At 32.2% G+C, this 14,097-nt stretch overlaps 1 protein-coding gene across 18 annotated transcripts in view; it reads right to left on the reverse strand.

Moving 5' to 3' along the window:
• Nucleotides 1–930: 930 nt before the first annotated feature.
• Fam135a (family with sequence similarity 135 member A) overlaps nucleotides 931–14,097 on the reverse strand; it is a 105,460-nt gene continuing 92,293 nt past the window's right edge. For all 18 annotated transcript variants that reach the window (XM_074080329.1, XM_074080299.1, XM_074080312.1 and 15 more), the window contains 6 exons: nucleotides 13,955–14,046; nucleotides 13,214–13,311; nucleotides 12,199–12,350; nucleotides 10,496–10,606; nucleotides 4,591–4,704; nucleotides 931–2,363 (listed from right to left, as the gene is read on the reverse strand). In XM_074080329.1, coding sequence (XP_073936430.1) covers nucleotides 2,158–2,363; nucleotides 4,591–4,704; nucleotides 10,496–10,606; nucleotides 12,199–12,350; nucleotides 13,214–13,311; nucleotides 13,955–14,046 — 773 coding nt within the window. In that variant the 3' untranslated portion in view covers nucleotides 931–2,157. The remainder of the gene's footprint in view (nucleotides 2,364–4,590; nucleotides 4,705–10,495; nucleotides 10,607–12,198; nucleotides 12,351–13,213; nucleotides 13,312–13,954; nucleotides 14,047–14,097) is intronic.

Below are 14,097 nucleotides of genomic sequence, written 5' to 3' on the forward strand. Positions count from 1 at the left end.
AGAACTTGGCTAGTATTTTCCTCAGCTGGTTTGTTTTGGCTTTTGTTTCCCAAATCTGGTTCTCTAGCCTTTCCATTAATTTTGTGAGCTACCTGCTGTTCTTCCAATAAACTCTTTTTTCTGCCTAAGTTAATCATAATTGTTTGTTGTTTCCAACCAAGAACTGTTTACGGTATACTTTGATGGGATTCACTAAGCGTCAATTACAGCATGTCAGACACTCACTCCTCTCCTTCACAACCTCACCTCATTTCCTACTATGGAATTTGGAGGTCAATAGTATATGATGGTTTCCCTGATAAATTGTAAATTAAATGTTAAGACTTTCAACCAAAATCATTGATAGGTTTTTAAAACTGTATCGAAACAGCCAATAACCAGTCAAATATGATCCTATGAGCAATTTATCTTTAAATACTATTTATACGGTTATGAGTAAGTGAGAGTACTTTGATAAGCCTTGGAAGCTACTCAAACTTAGAAGATCCATGATGTTTCAAACTGAGGTATATGAAGATGTAAACTGTGTGGCCAAAATATTTGGTGGACAATGGAAATATTTATGTTTCTCAGTTACAATGCTCTTAGTATATTATTGTGTAACCAATTTATGAAAAATCTGAGTACTTTAAATTCTTTTAACTACTTGGTATATACAAAAGATCGGTCTATAGAATTAGTTTAGTAGATGTAATTATAAATGAAAATACATACAGTTATTGATTGTTTAATGATGGGGACATGCTCTGAAAACAGATTTCAGTGCTATGGAAACATCAGAGTGTACTTGTAAAAACCTACATGGTACAGCCTACTACACAGAGAGACTATAGCATATACCATAGTACATGCACTTCAGTTGGCTGAACTTCATTCTGTAGTGAGTGACTGTACTCTAGCATTCTAAGAATAAGCAATGAATTATACACGTTTTAGTTATTTCTCCTGAAAGGCATTTGTTCATTTATTAACATCAGAGGCAATTAACACGATGCTAAAAATAAACATGCATTAATTATACAATGCATACTTACAAAACCTTTTGTCCATTACAACTGGCGAATGCAAACAGACCTTCCATTCACCCTTAGTGCATTATTACTTTCACAAGTAAAACAGGAAAAGAAAATAGTGAATTTTATGCTATTCAGCACCTTTAGTAAAGTCAAAAGACTTAACATCTCCATATATCAAAAACATTTGCATCTGTGTCACCAAACATGTAAATTATTTTTTCCATTTAACATTAATTATTTTACTTACATTACTCTTTAGATCAATATTTTAACAATATTTAAAAATTATCTAAATTCATAAAAGTATCCCATAAATTTCAATATTTAGTTATTATGTACATACAAGGATGTTCATGAAAAAAGTTAAAGAAATATAGTCAGAAAGTTCAAGCAACATCAAATTTAGCAAAATTCCAACCAAATCAAGGCAGAGGGCATTCTAAAATCTTCATATGCTGCTAACATGAACATGAAAAGTTCCAGTAATAAAGTCAATATGAGAAATAATGTGAAATCAACAGTAGAAAATATATTTTAATAGGCATGATATGTTTAATAGCAACAGTAATAACTTTATAGAAAACTTTGATAACATTGCCATGTGTGAGCTACCTGGTTTGATCAAATGATAAATGTGTATTTTAGGATTAAAGAAGTAAAATTCAAAAATATATTTTAGCAGCCATAATTTTATTTCCAGTTAAAACACAGTAAAATGTTAACAGTAAAATTTATAGTCAGCTAGCTAATACCCCAAAATTAGAAAATTTAAAATCCCGTGCTATTCTAGCAATAACAGCCTCTAATCAGGTGTAGTCTGATGTAAGGATTATGGAAAGCCAATAATAAACAATCAGACATACATTTGGACTTAAAGTTTCACTGAAATATTAGGTAGCAAAACATATGAAAAAGTAATAGAAAAGTAAAAAGATAAAATTAAAAAATATTGCACAGCCACATTACCTAGAAAGTAAAGTTGATGTTTAAAAAGCTCTACACATGGATGATATAAATTATCTTCCATATAAAAATGTATAAATATTTCTTAGAACTTATCGGCATCTACATTTAACTATAATACACTATTTAAATCATTGATGAATGAGGTAATTGTCAAGTCTCTAACAATGCTGCTATCCTATTGGAAATATTTGAGGGCAGCAACCAGAAAGAATTTCTCTAAAAATATTTCCGAATCAAGAACAGCTATATGTGCAGCTCTCCCAATGAGTGAATCAGCTGTATTGGGCAATGCATTGATGACATTGTATCGAACCAAATTACAGTCTTTGCTTTGTAGAACCGGGCGAAGCAAATTGTGGATCATTTCTGAATAGATCTGTCCTATAGAACAAACAGATAAAAGGAAAACTATTTACGTAAGTGAGAAAAAAATTCTATGTCAACTTTTATGTAGTTTATAAAATTTAGTTACATTATTTCTATACAAAGCAGAAAAATTATCTTTAGAGTTTCATTTTTCTTCAGCTATCTTCTTTGATCTTTTTATAGAAAATATAAGTAATCACATTATCAAAGTAAAAATAACCATTTATTATATACTGTTTTTGTCAATTTGCTATTTTTAACTCAAAGCAATGTATATAACAAAGAAAATAGTTTCCTTCAAAATTAAGTCATTTGTAATTCATTACAGCATTATGAAAATAAACCAACCATAGTGAAATACATATATTTTTCTTTTTTTAAAGTGGTACTTGAGGTTGAACTCAGGGCCTTGGATTTGCCAGTCAGACACTCTTGACACTCTGAGCCACTCTTTCAGTCCTTTTTGTGTTGGCTGAGATAGGGTCTTGCTTTATGCTCAGGTTAGCCTGAACTGTGATCCTACTATTTGTGCTTCCCCACATAGACAGTATGACAGGCTTGCACTACTCTGCCAAGCCACTGGTTGACCCAGGATCTCAAGAACTTTTTCCTCGGGCTGGTCTGGAACTGAAATCCTCCTGGTTTCCCCCTCTCAACTAGCTAGGATACAGGCTTCCACCACTGTGCCCAGCTTTAAAACATTTTGACAAGGCAAAACAAACAACTTTATAGTCTATAGCAAGTACTTTAAAACTGTTTCTATGGCAGTTAGCATTTCTAAAATATTTTCAGAAGGAAGAGCAACTTCCTATAGTTAGAAGAACAGTGTGAACTTGGCTCACAAAACAATAGGATTCCTCTTCTAAGTTGTAGTTTTATTTAATACTTAGTTCTACTTCTAATTCAACGTTGTACTTCTCTCTCCCTTTTTTTTTTTTGTTAATTCTTAGAATGGAGTTAAATAGATTATGCTAAGCATGAAAAATAAAGATTAATATACATATACACAAAAATGTACAAATTGCCCCATAAGGGGCAAAACAATGTTTTAATGCTTAAGTACTACCTATCACTAATAGATGAGTACTAACATTTCCATGGAACCAGTGAATTTCAGAGAGGTAGATTTTACATTTCAGCAGAGAGAGAGGTAGGATGCAGTCCTGAGGAATGACGAGAAGGTAAGAATATACAGAAGCACAACCAGGGCAAGAGGAGAGAGGTATTTAAGAGAAACATTAGTATCACACAACTCCGTAAAACAAACAAACAAAAACCTTTTTACTCTCACCTCTCTTCTTAGTTTTCATTATGAGTCATATTGGATTTCTGGTTCCATGCTACTTTTTTTTTTTTTTTTTTTGGGTGGGATTGGGGTTTGAACTCAGGGCTTTGCATTTGCTTGAGCCACACCTCCAGCCCATTTTGCTGTGGTTATTTTGGAGATGGGGTCTTATGAACTATTTGTCTGGGCTGGCCTTGAACCTCGATTCAAGGGACCTCAGCCTCCCAAGGAGCTAGGATTCCAGGTGTGAGCCACAGGCACCCAGTGGTTCCATGCTGTTTTTAATTATGTTTACATAGGAAGAAGTCCAAATATTTATTCATTAAATTCCACATAGGCTCACCACCCTCTCCACGGAACAGAATCTTACTGTTAAAACAAAGGACATTCATCTGGTGTTAGCTATCTATCTAATGGGTAAATCTTTTTTGAATTTGTCCCTTAAGTGGATTCTAGCCTTGGCTAGAGCAGAAGTTAAAAAAAAAAGTTATTCTGATATCACAAACTGTACAGTGTTTGCTAAATAAATAAGTACCTACATGTGCCAGGTTGGGAGGGGGAGATGGGTAATATGATTGAAGTATATTGCATGGTCAATTTACAAAGGTACATTTATAATTTTTTGCAACAAAACAATAAGGGGTGGGGTTCTGGGGAGGGAGGATAAGAAATAATAGAGGGGGTAAAGATGATCAAAGTGCATGTATGGAAATATCACAATGAAACCCCTCACTTTGTATAATTAATACAGGCCAATTAAAATAATTAAAAAAATAGAGTCCGTCTTAATGACCATTTCACTTTCACAATGCAGAAAAAGCAAAGAATTGAGAGTATAAAAATCAGCTGTTAATAGGTGGAAAAGGAGGTAAAATGAAAGAAATAACCATATAAAAGATGGGAAAAAGCACATACACAGATACAACTTCTTGAAAGACATTAGATTTACTTCATTACCCGACTGCTTGTCCTTTAAAGCTGTTTTACACATTTCAATGCGGGCAGAATGATAAGGAACATAACGATCCTGCAGCGATCCCACCAGCACAACATTTTTGAAGTAATGCAGCCCTAAGAACAGAAAATAATGAAGTATAATGCAATAATTAATCCAATTTAAAGTTTATCATATTAAGTAACCAAATATTTATTTCCTCAGTAGTAGTAAGTTTATGACCTTTAAAACATCTTATGGATCCTTTCTTTAAATTACTATATATTCTCTACAAAAAGCCAGTTTCATTTTATGTAGTCTTTGTGATAGAAGAAATGTGTGTTTGCACTGAGGGAGAGCAAGGACTGTGATGTGGAGGGAGGGAAGAAATTAGATATGGTGGTCTGAGGTTCTACAGGAAGTATATGATGACATTCCTTACATTCCAAAGAGTATTTGTTTTAGTATTTAGGGACATTTCCAAAGAAACAAAATTACACTCTTCCATAAAAACACTTATGTAAAATCATTTAAGTCTTTTTCTTTAAGTTACTTTGTTAACTCATTTATGTACTGAAATCACATTTTTTTTTTAATTGTTGTGCTGGGTGGGGGCACACTGTGGCATTTACAAAACTTCTTATAATATATCAAATATATCATACTTGAATTCACCTTCTATGTCCTCTCCCTCCATTCCTGGAAGTTTCAACAGATTCCATTTTCCATTTACATACATGTGTACACAGTATTTGCACCATATTCACCTTTCTTCACCATGTAATCATATTCTTAACCTCTCTAGTATCAGTAATGTTCTAATGAACTACTTGGCTTGACTAGTATATAAAATTTTAAGTGATTATTAAATAAGAATTGGGGTGTGTAGATATGGAGCTTTGTTCTGGAATGTTCCAGATTAACATTTTGTTACTTTATGCCCACAGAAGCTCAGATATTTAGAGACAGGCCAACTGTGGGGAACAGTATGGATTTCAAATACAGGAGGACTTAGAAACTCCCTTTTTCCTCTAGAACTCAAGACCGCAATCTGGAGAAGAATGGACCTACACAAAGGCAGGTGATTTTGATGTTACTATCTATGCTAAAAACAAGGCTATTCATTTTATCTAATGAGATTATACTTTGGGGTGACATTTTGAAAAAGTACAATTCTAGGGTGTTAAGTGAAATAATACGAATTTCACATGCATATCTAATATTTCATAAAAATATTACAAAAATTTGATTTTTCCCTGACATTCCATGAAACAAATTCATTCTACTTTTGGTATAATTTGGCCACTCATGTCTTCAACATCATTAGCAGTACTTTGGGATCATCTATACATCCTAGTGCAAAGGTCTTCAAGCTGGTATGCATTTAACCAGTGGATAATCTAAGTCTCCCCATGGTGTGGATGGGCAAGCATAGCTTTAAGAAAATTGATTTCTAGATTCAAACCTCCATATGAGCTCTTTTCTCTAAAAATGACTTGTCTTTTTTCCATTGTATAAGGAGAAAGGTATTTCTTCAATTTTAGAACTTATTAAGTTATATGATGACCCCAGGGGAGAAAAGTATCTAGAGAACCAAAGAAAATATGAACCCTAACTTTTTGTGACCAAAATTACATTTTATTTGATTATATGCCAGTGAGAAATGGCTTTTCTAATTAGGTTGTAGGACACATGTTTTCCATAAACAGAATGAACTATATCTGTAATTCCAATAGAATGTGTTGAGGTTTTATATCTTATGAAAATATAATTAAGGCATATATGTATGTGTGTATATGTATGTATACAAACACACATATGTATACACACATGTGTATGTATGTATATATGTATGTGTCAGAAAACATATCCTTTGCTTATAGAAAAAAATTCCAGTGCCATCCTTAAATTTTACAAAGGGATATATATTTTTCAAAACTCTATCCCTGACAATACTATTTTACTTCAATTCATATAATTTCCCCATCCACAAAAGTTACATGTCACCTACAATTACGTATTGTATGAATTATGTATTTGCCAGATTACATGATCATTGTAACTACTTCATAAATTCCCCAGTGATCAAGATTTTAAAAAGTTTTATTTCTCTAATTTATATTACAATAACAGGTATCATATTTTTTCAAATATGAAACTCAAAGGCCCGAGTTGTGACAGCAGAGGAACTAGGTAAATACTTCATCTGAGTTGAACTCCAGCAAACAGAAATGTCTGGAGTCTTTAGTTTCGAAGCCATATTCTAGGTTCATTTTCTCTGCTCCTGCCTTTATTCCTGGTTAACTGGCTGTGGGTTAATACTTTACTAAGCCCCAGAACTGGCTACTTCTTTGTTGAAAAGTTACTTTTAACTCAGAGAACTGAGACGAGATTTCCTTATGTGTAGAATGAGATGTGCAACTAGAAAAAAAAAATTAAAGTATTTACTTTTCAAGAATATAAGAAGATTAAAATACAACTATTATTTTGCTGGAACATGCATTGATGTAACTGACATATGTAAAGGCAAATTTGACCTACTACTTTTATCCACTCACTTTTTCCCCCAACTGTCTATTAAGTTTTAAAGTAATTCATATGAGTTTTAAAGTAATTCATATTGAGTTATCTTTTATTTATTCTCTGGAAATGGCTAAAGAAGTAATTTTAAACTGATGATTTTGCTCCAGGAGGGACATCTAGCAGTCTCGTACAGACATTTTTGGCTGTAACAATTGGGGATGGAAAGGTGTGTGTGCTACTGGCATACAGAGAAAGGGCCAGAGATGATGCTGGACATCATGACAACGCACACCAACACTTGACAACAAAGAACTTTCCAGTCCAGGATCTCAATAGTGTTGAGGATGAGAAAGCCTGTGCTTTCTGAACACATTCTAAACAATATTAAACTATTCGTATTCCTTTAAAATACATTTTTGAAAGAATTTGTTTCCTAAGATAATGTTAGCTATTGCTAATTCTTTCCCACATTTTCAAAAACAAAATATAAATACTATTTACAAACTAAAAATGATACCTATGATTGAACACCTCTGTAATCTTCTGGAAAAAAAGATTATATTGTGCCATAATAGCACAGTATTAGACTTCTTTAATAGTTATACTTTATTTGTCAGAATCCAAGAGCTGGTAAAAAGAATCTAAGCAGATGCTTTTAAGAAGATCTTAAAGTTTATTTTACTTTTAAAATTCTAATAATAAATAGGTTCTTGTTTGGCTATTTTGAGCCCTATTTATGGAAGACAAGTGTCATTGAGTCAACTTTCTCCTGTGGCAATATACCCTGCCTACTCAACACTGATGTCATCTCATTTGTCTATTAAGGCTGAGATACAGCATGCCATAACTATACTGGACAATTTGTAAATGTTTATATTTTATCAGCAATTATAGAATGCCATTGGATTTTGTGGTCAAAAGTTGCTATAAAATTTATTTAATGTTTTATGGTTGATTCTTTGAGAGGTTAGTTTTTTGAGCTCCCTGTATATTCTGGTTATTAATCCTTTGTCAGATATATAGCTGGCAAAGCTTTTTGTTCCCATTCTATAAGCTGTCTCTTAAGTCTGGTGACTGTTTCCTTTGGTGTGCGGAAGATTTTTAGTTCCACGCTGAGGTATTAAGAGTTCTATTCATAAAGTTATTACCTATGTCTTTGTGGTCTAGTGTGTTTTCTATTTTTTCCTGGATTAATTTCAGTGTTTCAGATCTTACATTAAGATATTTAATGCATTGTGAATTGATGCTAGTACAAAGTGAGACACTGGGATCTAGTTTCAGTCTTCTGCAGGTGAAATCCAGTTTTCCAGGCACCATTTGCTGAAGAGGCTGTCTTTTTACCAATGCATACTTTGGGCTCCTTTGTTGAAAATTAAATGGCTGCAGTTGCGTGGGTTTGTGTCAGGGTCTCCTATTTTATTCCATTGGTCTTCATGTCTATTTTTGTGCCACTACAGTACTATTTTTATTGCCATGGCTCTATAGTATAGTTTGAAGTCAGATACTGTAATACCTCCAGCTTTGTTCTTTTAGCTCAGGATTGCTTTGGCTATGCAAGGTCTTTTGTGCTTCCATATAAACTTTAGGATTGACTTTCCTGTCTCAGTGAAGAATGACACTGAATTTTGACAGGGATTGAACTGAACATATACACTGCTTTCGGCAGTAAATTCATTTTCACATTACTGATTTTGTTGATCCACGAGCATGGGCTGTCCTTCCATCTTCTGATGTCTTCACTGATTTCATTCTTTATTGACTTGTAATTTTCTTTGTATAGGCTGGTCACCTTCGTTAAATTTATTCCTAAATATTTTAATTTTTTTGAAGCTGTTGTAGAATTTTGAGTTTTGTGTTCAAAAGTTGCTATAAAATTTACTTAATGTTTATAATGATAATGTCTTAACCAAAAAGTTAATTTACTTTTAACAGTAACATTTCTGCAACCTTTTCTTTGCCAGATCTACTGTGTTCACAAAACAAAAAAACGCATTATCATACCAATACAGGACTTCTATAAAAAATAGTAGTTTTCAATTGTTTTAGTAATCACATGAATTATTTTAGCTTTTTAAAGTGCTTTCTTCATTTAAAAATAATGAATAGTTTTCAATTAAGGAAAGCTATTAACTGATACATTGCATAGCAAAAGACTGTTTCAAAGGAAGACCTACAAGGAGAGGCTTTCCTCAAATAAAAAAGGGGAAAAGATAAATTTAGGAACCAGACTATTAATGGGCCTCATGCTCTTACCCACAGAATCTAAACTTCATCCTGAATGTTATACAGCACCTTGAAGGATTTTCAAACAGAACCAATATTCCATGATTTATTTTTTAGCTCATTTTCTCTAACAAGGAAATGAAACTGAGTAGAAAGGACATACAGAGGTAGGTAACTGGTTTGGAGGCAAAAGCAAAAGCAATAATCTATGTAAAAGTGATGAAGGTTGAACTAAGGCAGTAGCGAAAAATAAGACAAATATTCATTCATTACTAAGAAAGCTGAATGTTTTAGGACATATAACTTAGCAGATATGGGGTGGGAGACATGGGTGAGAAAAAGGAATCTAAAATAGCTTTTAAGTTGGGATAACTTAAGAAAAAGTAAAAATGGTTTAGGTTCTGTCATTTTTTAGAAATGCTTGATAGCCCTGAAAAAGGAAATAGTTATGCTTAGGGGAGGTCACATACAAAAGAGTGAAGGTAAAAGAAGTTAAGAAGGTGAATATGGTTGATGTGTTTCTTATACAAGAATGAATACAGAATTTTTAAACCTGTTGAAATCACCATTAGAAGGAGACTAAGCTAGAAAGGAGAAGAATAGAGATGAACCAATTAGGATTATAATACGTATATATACGGAAATGTCACAATGAAACACCATGTATAAGCTATCTTAAATGGATAAAAATGTCATTTTTTTAAAAACGAAATGGAGAACAAGAAGGTAAAGCAGATCCTGTTTGGGGGTTAGTACCAGTGGGAGGGGAGAGGGTATAAAGAAAGGGTGTAGGAGGGTGAATATGGTGGAAATATTATTTATACATGTATGTAAACTGAAAAATGAGACCTGTTGAAACTATTCCAGGAATGGGGAAAAGGGGATAAAGGAGAATGATGGAGGGGTGAATTCAACGAAGATATATTCTAAGAACTTTTGTAAATGTCACGATGTATCCCCAGAACAACAATAAGATAACAACAAAAGTAGCTGTATAGCTTATACAACCATGTGAGAAAATTAAACAACTACTCTAACAACTGCTTAGTTTTAGATTCTGTGATTTCATTACTATGAAATTACAGTAGAATACTTTTTAATTATCAGGAAGATATGCTGGTAAGATTTATTTAGAAAAAGTTGTTCATGTGCATAGTCTCAAAACTGTTACTATATACTTACCTGCTTTGTTACTAAGCTTATATAAAAATGTTTGGCGAGGGTCTGAGTGGTCTCGGCATGTCAGTTGCAAAAGAGAACCTGATTTTTTCCATTTCTGCATAAACCAGAGACCTAAAGAGTTATGTATAACATGTGAATACAAATGGAAATACATAGTAACATATGCCAAGGTCATTAATCTTAACATTTACTTTGCTTTGAAAAAATGACATCTCCCAAATTAACTTTATTCTAATAAAATACATTTGCAAAATATTTCCACTTTCTGATAGCAAATATTAACATATGTACACAAGCAGAGGTTAACTATAGGTTAATGGTGGTTGATAGAGGTGTTGTTATTTCTATCCTATCAGTAATGAAACACATGATAGTATAGAAAAAAATTTGGGGAAATTGTACCTTTACATATATTAAGATGAAATTACAAAAAAGCAAAGGGAGAAAAACTTCAAAAATAGTAATAGGTACAAATGCCTACGCCTTGGGTTTTCATTCTATACATAACAACACCTAAGTTACAGTAGACTGACTCTTAGAATGAACAATAGGTTAATGTTTTCTAAAAACAGCTGGATATTACGTTTCATTTTTAGTTGTACTTCTTTATATTATCAAATGATCTTCATTTTAACAGAAATTAAATCAAATTTCAATCTTTCCAGCATTGGTTTTCAAGACTGTGGAATACTCACTTCTGTGTTCATTGCTTCTAGTGTTATACAGGGGAACATGGGAAGAAAAGGGGAAAAATCTCTTTAATTGATTAAATCTGACAGTTTTAAGGAGCTGGGAAAAAGTTTAATGAAGAAAGAAATGTATCACATGCTGGGTTATATTTCATGTTATTTAAGGATTTCATTTTCCTCTTGCTTTTTGTTTTTTGAGAGTCTTCCTATATATCTCAGTCTGGCCTTGAACTTGAGATCCTCAGCCTGCCATGTGCTGGGATTATAGGTATGCACCAGTACACCTAGCTTCATTCTCTTTTTGAAACTATAAATATAGAACTGACTGTACCTTGAAATAACCAATTTGAAATGGGATACAATATAAGTAAGTATGGCTTGTCAATGAAAAGGGATGAAAAAGAAAATAGGAAACTCAGAAAATAATACAGAAGCAACAATATCTAATTTATTCTCACAGTGGGAATCAATCAACTAAACTATGATCCATTTAAAAAAAAAATCTAAGGGAAAAACCAAGCCAATCAACAGGCAAATCAAGTACCAGATATTTCTCAGTGTGACTATTAATCAAAATTAGGGTTTTAATTTTCATTTCAATTTCTGTAGAAAATTTTGATCAATCTGTACAAATTACTTTTGTATTTCTTAATTGCTACCATGCTAAAATCAAAGCATTAACATTCTATAAAAAATATCTTATAACTTTATAATATATTAAATATCTATAGATAGGAGAATAAACACTTACTGAAAATAGAATTTAATGGAAAAATGGGGAAAAAATGCTCTTGTGACTTTTGATAAATACCATTGCAACATGAGACTATTTGATTTTCTGTAATGACTTATCAACTTATTTTATGTATGCAAGACAGAAAATTAGCTACATTTTGTTTCATAAGATTCCAAATATGTGACAAATTTGTGCTAATTAAACCAGAAAATATTAAATCCATATTTAAAATTTCTACCTATGCCACATTTTTATTATAGAACAATAAAACTTTTTACCTGTATTAACGAGAGCACTGCTATTGTAGAGTGTACCAAGGTGAGGTCCAGAAAGAGAGAGAAAGGTATGAAGTTTGCTGAGGTAATATTTAAACCTTGGCCTTGTAAGCACTGAACGGATTATTAAATTGCCCAAAGAATGTCCAATAAAACTTTAAGAGGAAGAAAAAAAATAAAAAGAGACATTTCTTGCACAGTATTTGTTTTAAATACAAAAATCAAAGCTGATACATTATACATACATTTGAAATATAGGAATTTGGAAATCTTTAATGTTTTAAAATTAGGTTCATTACTTTAATTGATGTAATTTATATTTTGAAGGGAAAAATATGAGAATGTAGGAGATTCCTACTATATAATTTAAATGCTTAAATCAATAACATTTATCAGAAAAATTTTACCTATTATAATTGGAAACTGCATAGAAACAAGTATTTTAAAAAGTAATATAATGCATACACACAAATCATTTGCTTGTTAGGTTATGATTTCCAACAAAATAATAAGACTGTAACTACAAAGGACAACTTAGGAGAAACTGTGTACCCTTTTGTCTTTGCTTCACATTTCAAAGTAGACAGTTTGAGGAAATAAGGTTTTAAATTGTAATTGACATGTAAATAATTATCTATCTATGGCTACAATGTAATCATTCAGAACATGTATACAATGTACAATGATCACACCAGGGTAATTACCATTTCCATTTTCTCCAACATTACTCATTTCTATCTAGCTTCTAGTTACTTCATATGATAAACTGGACAGTTTTGTGACAAGCAGTATTTTTATGGCACAGGTAAAACATGTGCAACCTCTAACCTACTTTCTGTCTGTATAGACTTGCTTATTCTAGACATTTCATATAAATGAAATCACATAATATGCTCTTTCTTTAGAAACTGTTAATTTTTTTCTTTTCTCTTTGAGTTGCAGTTTCTTGTATTTCAGATAAGGATAATCTGAAATTCATAGAAATATAAAAATAAGTTGTACAACATTATATAAATACCTTATTTTTGAGACTGTTAGACTATATATCTGAATATACTGTATTATCTCATCCAAAAGGCGATCAGTCATGCTATCAAAATCAGCAAAAGTGTCATTCTAAACAAAAGCAAAAGGAACGTATTAGATACTAAAATATGTATAGTCACATGAAAAACTAACTGAATATGAACTTACTTTTTCTTTTTTGGTTTGTTGAGAGAGGCTCTTGCTACGTAGTCCAGGCTAGCCTGAAACTTGCTATGTAGACCAGGCTGGCCTGGAACTCAGGATTCATGCCTCTGTCTCTCAAGTGTCAGAATTACAGGCATGCAATACATGCTCAGCTAACATTATTTTTCATTTAGGTGTTGGGGAAAAATGGTTAAGTCCAATGTTTTAAAAAAGAAGTTAGTGAATATCATATTAATTATATTAAAATGAGCAAAGAGTAAGTTTCTAAGGAAAAAGGTTCAGTAGTTATCTATTTAGCATACTATTAGTATTAAACATAAGGTACTTATAGTGACTTAATTAATTAAACATTTATATAGAAATGTGAAATTCTAGAAATGTTTCATACACGAGAACTCTTACGTCAACATGTAAACCATATATATTTTCTTTGGATATCCACTTATGTTAAATTTCATAGAAATCAGAAATTATTTCTACCACCACAGGCATATTGTAGCAAGCAAATATCGAGGGAGGAACTGGTACAAAAATGTTTGGTTCTACTGAAACCACTATCATATTGTACCTGATTTCTTTCAGACATAAGAAAATCAATTCTTCCTCCAGGCAATCCAAGTTCAATATAAGTCTTTACCAGTCGGAGATCTGCACTGTTACCTAGAAAAAGAAAAATGATGGTTAAGGATGAGATACAATAAAATGTACAAA

The sequence above is a fragment of the Castor canadensis genome, chromosome 1, assembly GCF_047511655.1.
Source record: "Castor canadensis chromosome 1, mCasCan1.hap1v2, whole genome shotgun sequence".
Lineage (NCBI taxonomy): Eukaryota > Metazoa > Chordata > Mammalia > Rodentia > Castoridae > Castor > Castor canadensis.